This window comes from Aulonocara stuartgranti, assembly GCF_965226115.1.
Source record: "Aulonocara stuartgranti genome assembly, chromosome: 3".
NCBI classification, from domain to species: Eukaryota; Metazoa; Chordata; class Actinopteri; order Cichliformes; family Cichlidae; genus Aulonocara; species Aulonocara stuartgranti.
Genome location: NC_138941.1, coordinates 44,762,432 through 44,773,158, shown reverse-complemented (window position 1 = coordinate 44,773,158; position 10,727 = coordinate 44,762,432). Strand labels below are relative to the sequence as shown.

The 10,727-nt window shown below is 41.8% G+C and overlaps 1 protein-coding gene across 5 annotated transcripts; it reads right to left on the bottom strand.

The window, feature by feature from the left end:
- Positions 1-694: 694 nt before the first annotated feature.
- LOC309703288 (heterogeneous nuclear ribonucleoprotein C) lies at positions 695-10,677 on the bottom strand. 5 transcript variants are annotated; one of them, XM_082528055.1, is made up of 11 exons: positions 10,524-10,673; positions 9,072-9,108; positions 8,256-8,289; positions 5,662-5,707; positions 4,760-5,031; positions 3,917-3,989; positions 3,782-3,829; positions 3,486-3,652; positions 3,282-3,395; positions 2,757-2,908; positions 695-1,541 (listed from the first exon to the last, which is right to left on the bottom strand). In XM_082528055.1, the coding sequence occupies exons 4-11, from the start codon at positions 5,664-5,666 to the stop codon at positions 1,452-1,454; spliced, it is 921 nt and encodes a 306-aa protein (XP_082384181.1). In that variant the 5' UTR covers positions 5,667-5,707; positions 8,256-8,289; positions 9,072-9,108; positions 10,524-10,673; the 3' UTR covers positions 695-1,451. The 5 variants fall into 5 exon arrangements, with proteins under 5 accessions (XP_082384181.1, XP_082384177.1, XP_082384180.1 ...); XM_082528051.1 differs by having other exon boundaries at positions 3,282-3,652; positions 10,524-10,677; XM_082528054.1 differs by lacking the exon at positions 9,072-9,108 and having other exon boundaries at positions 3,282-3,652; positions 10,524-10,677.
- Between the last annotated feature and the right edge of the window lie 50 nt (positions 10,678-10,727).

Sequence of the window (10,727 nt, the reverse complement as noted above, 5' to 3'; positions counted from 1 at the left end):
GGCTCCTGACTACAGTAGCCATAATGCTCCAACAATCCATCAAGCGATGCAGCTTCGTAGATTACCAAAGTCGCACTAAAACATTTTTTGACAGATTTTTGAGCGCTGTGTACCACATAAAATCGTTTTGAGGTCAGTAAGCACAACCAGAATTCAAACATAAGGCGCACCGGATTGTAAGCTGTATATTTTTGAGAAAATTTAATTTTAAGTGCGCCGTATAGTGCGAAAAATACAGTATTCATACAGCACTTTCACGTTCACACACTCACTCCAATGGATGCATCAGGAGCAACTCGGGCTTCTGCATCTTGCCCAAAAGACACTTTGGCATGCAGCCTGAAGAGTACAGGAGCCCGCGATCAATCTGCTTTCTTTCTAATTGCTAGACAAGCCGCTCGACCAGCTGAGTCACAAGTCTTGTGTGATGTGAAGGGTCAGTGTGCACAGCTGTTAACAAACCTTTGTAGGAATTTTAGAGCTAAAACTAACTACATGGACCTGGAGGTATATGAGAAAATACCAAATTAGTTATAAAAATCCTGCTCACTGAAGCCTCAACCTGTCAACTCAGCACACTGTTGCATAACGCACAGTTTCTCAGTTCAGTTCATTGATTTAGCCCCACCTGAATGCCACAGCGACTGTGTGCATCTGGACTGGATGAAAGGCTCACAGAGGCTCCACACTGGAAAACATGTTTATTCACTTTTACCAGTGCAGTCAGATGAAACAGGAAACAGAAGAGACGGACACAAACAAACATGGAGCATCACTGCATTACACAAGTCAAGGTCAGTAAAGGTCATCACACCTCCGCAGCACACAAGACTATTTCAGGACCAGTGAGGATCTGTGTGGCCACAAACGAGCACATGCTTGTGGCATTATCCGACAAGCAGAAGTCCAAGATTTTCTGAGAACAAAAGAAGTACTCTTTGTGGCCTTTGTGTGGGCCACTTATTGGGACACACTGCCACCTGCTGGTTAGGAGGCAGCTGTGCAGCAGCTGGATCAGCAATACATTTTAAATGTTAAAACGTCTAGCAGGAGCCCACCAACATTAAAGACTACACACTAGTTCAAACTGCGGCACTTGAGCTAGCTAGCTAATAGCTGGTAAGGGACTCGATTTTTCAATCAGTTCTTTAATCCGTTGTGACAAATCGTTCAAACACATAAAACGTTACAGTTAAGCTCGGCTGAGTTTGCTGTTTATGCGAAAGAAGCAGAAACATGTTCATATAAAAAGTCAAATAAAAAAAAAAGAGTATATTTACCTTCCCGACTTGAAAGAAAATTCTGAAACAAGTACTTCTCATATCTGTGAATTTGTACATGAGAGGAGTGATAGCTACCATATGATGTAAATAACTGTCCAGTCAGTTCAGCAGACATGACCACTGCGTACAAGTCTGGTGTGGAGAAATGTGAGTGTGTGTGTTTCACATTCAGGATTCATCTCCGTTAGCACTATCGTCTTCTCCTTCCTCCTGCTCACCTTCATCATCATCATCGTCCTCTCTCCCTCTGCTTTTCGTCTGCACACAGGGACACACACACAGGACAAAGGTTAACGTCAGTATTTGACACATGGATCAAGCAAATGAAGCCCAAACTCCACAGTAGTTGGGACGGTGTGTAAAATGTAAGTATAACTATCAAATGCAATGATTATGATCAATATATATCTACAACGTATGCAAGGCCTCTGCCGACAAAGACTTCATCTGTATACCTTTCAGCACTTATGAAGCTTTTCCACATCTCTAAAAGTGTTTCTGAGCCCATGCAGTGATTTCCATGACACAGTCATGTCTGTTTTTAATGCAGTGCTGCCTCAGGGCCCGAAGATCAATACTGGTCTTTGGCCTTATGCTCTGAATCTTTTGATGACGTTATGCTCTGTAGATCAGCGGTCTCCAACCTTTTTTGCGCCACGGACCGGTTTATGCCCGAAAATATTTTCACGGACCGGCCTTTAAGGTGTCGCGGATAAATACAACAAAATAAAACTAGTACCTGTACCGAAAAAAAAGAAGATTTATTCATAACACACGTGAAAAGACCCAGGAAAACCGAGTTAACGATTAAAACGATAACAAAATAACGCTGAAAACCGATAAAACCCTGAAAACCATACATTTCACACCTGAGCCTCAACTCTCGTGGCCCGGTACCAAACGACTCACGGACCGGTACCGGTCCGAGGCCCGGGGGTTGGGGACCACTGCTATAGATGATGAGAGATTCAAGTATTCACAATTTTATGTTGAGCAATTGTTCCAGTATCTATATGTGCAGGATTTTTGCACATTGGTAAACCTCAGCCCATAAAACCGGCTCTCCCAATCATGTGACTGACTCTTTACTGGGTAACCTAACGAGCTGCAAAATGCTCCTCCAGCTGTTTCTCTTGTTGCCCTCAGCCTAACTCTCCTTAGATGTGTTGCTGCAATTAAATGTAAAATGAGCTTCTATTTTTCACAAAACAGTAAAATGTCCAGCTTTAAACATCTGATATTTCCTTTGCTCTACTATGAAAGAAATATTGTTTTATGGTTTTTGGAAATAATTTTATTTATATTTTAACATCATCCCAACTTTTTTGGATTTATGGTTTTAAAAATAAATCATGTTAGGTTCTTTGCACTAAATTCGCCTGTTGAATAATAGCTGAAAACAAACTATGTGCATACAACAACTTGTTTAAAACAGCTGCTGATGTCCTCCTTTCCTTTTCCCCCTGTCCTCACCTCATCTTCATCCTCCAGCAGGTCTCCCTCCTCCTCTGAGTCATTCAGCTCCCGGCTCTCTTTGCCCCTCTTCAGACTGTCTTCCTTCTTGCTGGAGGTAGATGAGTGAAGAGGAGACACTTCACCTGGCTCAGGTTTGGAGCTTTTCATCTCTGAGTAGAGGGTGGAAAGAAAACACACAAAAACACTCAAATAAAAAGCTGATTTTTCTGTTTCTGCCAGTCTGCTCCATACCTGGAACGTTTATATAATTGATGGCGCTGGGTGCATGAAATGTATATTTAACATTTGCATAAGCACCTCCATGACTCATCTTTGTGCAGCGTGAGTCACAGAGAATATATTTGTGAAAAAAAATGACATCTTCTCTTTTGGAAGAAGTGGACTTTGCTTGAACTGGTATTAGCTAATGCCAACCTGACAAGTAAATAATCACGTACACGTGTCTGTTTGTAAATGCATTCTTGGAGGTTTTTAGGCTGTTGACGTGATTCCTGGCAGCCCTAAAATCAAAGTAGGACCCACCTGATTTCTTGCTGTGGTCCTTCTCCATGTGGTCTAAGCTCTCCAACAGGTAGTCCACCTTGTGTTTGATCTGTGTAAGCTCCCTTTTTATGGTCTGTAGATCATCTGCCTTCACTGTAGGGGAAGTATGGGATAAGCCACTACTGAGATGACCTTTGGAAGTCACCAGTAAAGACGGCATGGATGACTCTGTGAGGAACCTACTTGTACGTGAAGTTCTCTGGCTGCTCTTGGAGGAGGAGGAGGAGAAGCTGGTCTTGGTTCGTCGGCTCCCTCCGCTGCTCAGGCTCACCCTGGGACGTTTGGAGGGGATGACCGCGCGGGACAGAGGGGGAGGAGGAGGAGGCACCCGGGACTGGTAGGAGTACATTCTGAGAAGGAGAGCATCAAAGTGTTGAGCTTACTGGCTCTGCAAGCTGCTTTACAACCCCCCAGCTGGCCAAAAATGTGCTGAGCAGCAGGCAGATTATTCTTACATGTGTAAAGAATAAACTGCTTACCTGTCATAGTAATCTCTTTGGAAGTCGTAGTCCAAATCAAAAGATGAACTGTGAAAAGAGAGGGGACAGAAAGATTAGCCAGCAATGTGCTAAAGCTGCTGCACTGTGACTGAGAGCAAAGCAGCATGCACACACCTGTACATGTCTCCTGCAGATCGCTTCACTGTCTTCGATCTATGAGGCTTCGGTTCACCTGCCAGATTGATGTCTGTAGGAGGAGAAACATCGAGGTAAGGTAGGATGGACTAGAAATCCAGGAAAGAAAAACGCTATGGGAGAGAATGTGTGAAATTTCATCAAACACATCACACCACATCTCCATCTGGTATGTTATTTTTGTCAGACTAGTGCAGGTTTTACCTCTAACAGACTGTATCGGCAAATAAGTCCTCACATTTATTTTTATTTGCCTGAACAACAGAGAGGCTCCTCTGCTCTTGTTCAGAGTGGATATGAAGCAACTCTCCTCTTTCTTTACTTCATTTTACTTGATTGTAACACTAGAGGGCAGCAGCATGTGTTTAAACTGTGAAATGGGAAGGACGTCCCAGATTTTAATCTGTAGGTGAGCAAATAAACTGCACATTGTAACAGATACAAGTCAGGGAGTGAACATATTTACAGCCTATACTTTGTGTCTCCATACAATTTTCTAAATGCACTCGTGATTAGAAAAATAGGAGGTTGGAAAATGTATTCATTTGCTTTCCTGCCAAATTAGAAAGACTGATTTTGCTTTCAGTGCTTTCAGTGCAGTACAATATAAAGCTACTGCCACAACTTTACCTATATCACATATACGCTGCACAGAAGGAGGCATACCTAGATCACAAAATATGGTAACAAAATATACTATCTAACACTTCCAAAAGTCTTTAATGTAGTGCAAATAGTATTATATTATTGGTTAACTTGCTTTATTCTTCAGTGACATTACCAAGCAATACCTTAACATGCTGTTTTTTTCCTCCATCTCACCTAGCACCTGTCCAACGATCATGCGGCCGTCCTCCCCGGCCACGGCGGCCCTGGCGTTCCTCTCGTTGGAGTACTGGACGAAGGCGTAGCCCTTGTGGACGGAGCAGCCGAAGATCTTGCCGTACTTGGAGAAGATCGCCTCCACATCGGCCTTGGTGACCAGCAGGGTGTTGAGGTTGCCGATGAAGACGCGGGAGTTGAGGGAGTGGGGGTCGGTCTTGTTGGTCACGTTGCTGCTGGCCATCAGGCTGGAGGAGGAGGATGATGACCAACTGGCAGGGAGGCAGAAAGAGAAGGGTGAGTGCATGGGTGAAGATAGCAGTGGGGAAAGAAAAGCAGGTCAGCATGTGGAGGTCAGCAGTGTTTAGAGAAACAAGAAGGTGTGATATAGATTTGTCTTGTACTAAAGTTTAATGATAATCTCTGCTCAAAGGTCAGTGTGAGTGTTGAACCTTCAAGTTCTTTAACGGTATGACTTGAATCACACTGCCTTTGAGAATTCAGAATGATAGTCAGTGAATTGATTATTGATGAATTTCTTTTGATCTAATAGTTTATAAAACATCCAAAGATGAAAACCTGACTTCTAAAATGTTAAAACCAGCAGCCGTTCCAACTAATTTTTGGCATTTTGTGTATGAAAAGCTTCACATGCTTCGTCATTGTGAATACAGGTATTAATTCTCTTTAATCAAACTGAGTTCATTTATCTCTAATTACATAATAGCCTCATTATAATCATATGAGAATGCCACTGCAATTACTGTTACGCACAAGGAACTTTAAGTTGTGCTTCTTACCCCTTACACACTAACTGCAAGTTTGCACTATCAAGAGCATCTAAAAATAGATACTAGACAGAGTAGACAGTGTGATCGGGTCATGAAGCAGCCAGCACTCACTCCATTGTGTCTGTACTCGGGTCGGTGGAGGTCTGCCTGTCTGTGTCTGTTGGAGAGAAGAGGATCGTGGAGAAGCTATGAAACATGGAGACTGTGGGGGGGATTTTTGCTGCACCTCCAAAAGATAGGATTTTTCCTCATATTTGGCCAAAAAAGGGGATTAAAATGGAAAGAGGTGTTAAAATATTTTAAAAACCTGTGGGATAAATTGTTATGACAAAAACAAGCATATTCACTCGTGAGCAAATCCAATAACCTTCATCCTCCATAGAGGGTGAAGAAGCTAAAATGATTTTCTTTGCATTACAGCAGCTGGACAAAGCTTATAAAATGTGTTGTACAGCTTAATAAACACAGCAACCTCTGAAGTGCCGACTGCATCAAAATTGGATCGTCGCACACCAGGAAGTTTGCGTCATGTGCACTTCGCGAGTCTGCAGGTACGATCCCCTTCTTTCGGTGTATGCCAGTAACAATCCGCCATGTTGGCTGCCACATGTTAGAGTCCCCTCTGACGGCTCTGCTGACATGAAAGTTTTGCATCACGTCATGTTTCACTTGCATCGGTGCAGTTTTGGAAGCTTCTCCTGTTGCTGTTCTGCATAAACGCACAGTGTATGCATGCAGTCAGTGGCGTACCAGCGTTGATTTTAATTAGTACAGTCTTGCCACACTGTTGCTGGATTGCTGTCTCACCAGTGGCCAATACTGCAAAGTTATGTAACACTGCAGGAGAGGGGGACAAGTCCCTGAATGCAGTGTCAAAGCGACACTACAGGAAAAGGGTGATTTCATAAGAAGTCTTTATTTTATTCTGGTCACAATTCTGTAGTAAACTTTAAACCCCAGCATGCGGGAAATGATCTTCTTTGCTCAGTCCCCAGAGTCATTCATCTCATTATCCACCACTTCAGCTACTGCAAAGTCACACCTCAGCTGCCAAACAACGGCGCCCAGCAGCCTCTCCCCGCTCTGGCTGGTGACTCCTAGCAGAGGATTACAGTTTACAGCATTCCGGCCACAGCTGAAAGCGCTGCTTGCCACTGCATGATTTTGGCCAGGATGCGTCTACTGTTTGGCGAGCTGACAGGACGTCTACAACATGGGGCGTGTTCAGGAGGTGCCAGGGACAACTGTGGCCTCTTTAGCTTATGTTTCTAAAGCTTTGTGGGGGGTTTAGGCAAGAATATCAAGGCACACGTGCACTCTAGTGTGATCTGAATGTCTGATGCTAAACACAACCAGTCAAGTTATATTTACACACAAGATGGAGAAAGGAACATTAAACCCTTGTATGTTATAGGCATGTGGATGGGAAGCTTGTGTTTGGACTGAAACAGGCAAATATCTTGCAAACACCAATTTTGCAATTTTCAAATCTTTGGGCACATGCCCATCAATTGGAGGACCTTGTTTGTCTTTTATGTGTAATGATATTTGGAGCCATTTGTGTTCACTTCCTTTAACTAGCATTCACTGCAGGCCTGTTACGTTTCCAGTTCTATTCAATTGCATGATAGTTTGTGGTCCCCTTGTGATTTAATTCTAAATTCAACATGTGGGGGCTCATTATTCAGGAACAACTGCTTATTATAGTCACTCATTAATGGCTCAACACACCTCTGTGGAACTTTTCTTATCCACTGCCTCATCTGGGCCTCATTTTACAACTCCATAAAAAACCTGTTCACTGTTCAGCTTCCCTCTGAGTGTTGGATTTGTGTTTGTGCTTCAACTGTGACAACACACTGCAGCTCTCAGGATTCATGCTTGAAGACAGACGAGACAAAATGACAAGAGCAGCTCTGCTAGAGGTTTTTTTAATACACATTCAGGGAGCAGAAAGTGGCGACGTGGTCGTCACCAGAGGTTCTTTTGATTTGTTTTCCAAATCAGATCAGAGATGATGGAGGTGAAAAGGTGAAATGGAACTTGTTAAAAAAATATCTGAATTTAAAAAAAAAGAAAAAAAGGGGCAGAAAAAAAAATCAGTGTTTAGTGATTACTGAATTAGTCACTCATTAAGGTTATTTCCCTTGCATGCTGCAGTAAAAAGCCACTTTAGGGACAGATAATTGCCTCTTATAGAGCAGGCAACTTTGTGTTTACGTAAGTAATGGAGCACTTTTTAATTTGTCAATTAACATGCACACTCACAACAAAAAGAACAGGGGAAAAAAATCACTCCAAAGAAGGAGAAACAGTCCTCTTTTTGGTCTCTGTCGGTGCTTTTCCTTCATCTAAGCACTTTATGTGGGAAGATTTGAAGAGGTGTTATCCAGCAATCAGCTCCAACACAAACTGGGCCACTCACAATCAACAGCATGATGCATCTGATTATCACAAACTGGGAGGCGCATTTATGAGGCCATTAGGGCCAAACAGTTTGAAAATTAAGTGGCTGATTTCTCTTCTTTTACAGCACCCAAAGCCCCCCGAACTACTCTCTACTTTTAAACAAAAAAGAAAAAAAGGGGGTGGTGGGGGAGGTAGAAAATAGACTAATGCCAAAAAGGGGTGAAAGTGGAGTAATATATTAAAAAAAATGATGCAAAAGTTGAGGTGAAAAAACAAAAAAGTGTAGACCAACTTACGATTTGCTGCTGCTGAAAAAAGTGGCTTCAAAAACTAAATGGGGGAAACAAAAAAAAAAGGTAGAAATTAGAAAAGAAGGTTTCTAGACTGTTCTGATGCTGTCATCACAACAAGCAGGGGAGAAAACGTCAGGGCAAAAAACATGAACGCTACAAAAGCGGCTCATCACTTATTTAGGATAAGTTGTGAGCTCTACATCACACTGCGGTGACAAGAGATCCGGGAATATGAGAAGTCAAGTTTTCCAAGGAATTTCTTCTTAAACCAAAATTTAAAAACACTAATGGAAAAATATGATTAGACATTTTAAAAATCACATCTACAATAAAGATACTTATTACAGCTCATGACTGTTTAACTATATGCACTTTAGGTAGTACAGACGTACTGGACTTCTGATGAGGTTTCCTCGATCTTAGATATTCCACGATCAGCTTTAAGTGGTGTTATTGCAAGATGGAAGCATTTTGAAGTAGTAGCGTGCCCGATGTTGTAAAGTTACAGACCGGGGTCGCCGATGCTTAAAGGTCACAAAACCCCTGCTAAGCAAATTACTGCAGAGCTGCAAATCTCCTCTTGCATTAACATCAGCACAAACACTGTGCACCAGGAGCTTCATGGCCTGGGTTACCATGACTGAGCAGCTCCTGTAGATGTACAGTACAGTTCTGTCCATTTAGTACAGCTAGAATAAAGATGAAGATTTTATTCTTAACAGATCTGGTAATATTGTGAAACCGGTGTTTATCAAATTGGAGTGCAAGTGCCCCTAGAGGTGATTATGAGTACTGCATTAAAAAAAATGTAGTACCTACCAAAGAGTGTTTTTACTTTATACCTTCTGGAAAAATCCTGAAATTTAAAAATAATTACATGATAGTGAGTTCAGTAGGACTTCAACTTTATTACATTTAACTTTTTTTCATTCTACAGAACGATAAACCTGGATTAGCTGTTATACTACCTTTAACACCAGGGATTCTGAAGGAGAAATTGACATTTTAAATCTGCATCTCTTCACTGAACTCTATCATTTATAACACAAAAAAAAACAATTTTGCTATCTGAGCTTCTATGTTAATGTAAACTGACCCACAAAGGAATCAGTGGTCTGCGAAAAGGGCGGTGGGTGCTTTATTTTGGCCTCCTGCCTGCCCTCCATGTAGGGGTCAGAACAACACCCCTGCTTAAGGCCACTTCACTGCAGACCACACCCACTTGGGGACCGTGGAAGTTGGGTAGAGCAAGGTGGGTCCAAAAAAAAAAAAAAAAAAAAAAAAAAAAAAGTAGACTTCATTGACTTTCCACTGTAAAATGTTGCATAATTGATTATAAGTTTGTTTATTAGTATATAAATATTAATTCATAAAGCTTTAAATCCAATGAAAGGCTAAAAAAAACCCCACATAGGTCTATAAGCCTGCCTTACAGCAGGCCCACTTGAGCACTTCAGGTCTAAGCAGCTGCACAGCTCAGAGTACATTGCCAAGATTGTTAAAACACAAAAAATGAGTAATTATATCAAAATTACCAAATGCATAATTCTGTAGTGCCAGTGTTACAGCCCCCCCTCCCTCCCCCGTCCATGAACGTGCGATACATAAAAGCACTGTTGCTTTAATGTTCCTCCAAAAACGCCCCCGCTTCTCACAGAGGGAAAACATCTCGCCTGCAAAATAACAGGACTCCTGAGATCAGCTGCGGCAAACACACCGCCTCAGCACCGCCAAAATCACACAGAAAACGGAAAAATACGTCGTTAGGACTCGTTGTAAACGACCGCATAACAAGTTTCAAGTGGAGGCAAAACACAGGACCAGAATAAAATGCAAAATTTAAAAACATATTCCCAGAAAAACGGCGACACTTTTATTTTCTTTCTGGCAAAACTGTCCAGAAAATCCTTCCATATTTTATCTTCATAGAAATTAGAGCACACGCAAATAAATCATAGTTTTACACGGCATCCCTACAAAAATCAAGCCTTTAAAATGTCGTATTCGAAAAAATAAAAACAAATAATAATAATAAAAAATATATATAAGTCTATATGTTGTTGTGGAAGCTACTTAAAACTAGTTTCTGTGCAGTTTGTGCCATCACAAAATGTACGTCACTACAGCCAACACAGTCTCAGGAATACCAGCCAGGAGGGGAAAAAACACATTAAAAATAAAAACAAAAAGTCCCAAAGACGGTTCAAAGTCAGGACAAAAACAAAAAAATGTAAAAAGGTAAAAAAAAATCTCTCATTTAAAAATACTCACCAGGAGTTTAACACTAAAAATGAGAACAATTCAACGCTCTTTCTACTTGCACGGGTAAAGATCCGCTTACAGCGCTGCTGGCTCAACGTATCACCTTGAAACCAGTGGACACGAAATGGCGTCGACTCGCACTGGCGACAGGGGAAGGCCACGCCCGCTTCCGAATCCTAGTTTCTGATTGGATATCCTGAGCCCGTGTCTGTT

Coding starts and splice junctions, on each gene's coding strand:
- LOC309703288 (XM_082528051.1), bottom strand. Junction 3,990..4,759: donor GATCGTTGGACAGGTGCTAG/GTGAGATGGAGG, acceptor CTCCTCCTACAG/ACATCAATCTGGCAGGTGAA. Junction 3,653..3,781: donor CAAAGAGATTACTATGACAG/GTAAGCAGTTTA, acceptor TCTCCTTCTCAG/AATGTACTCCTACCAGTCCC.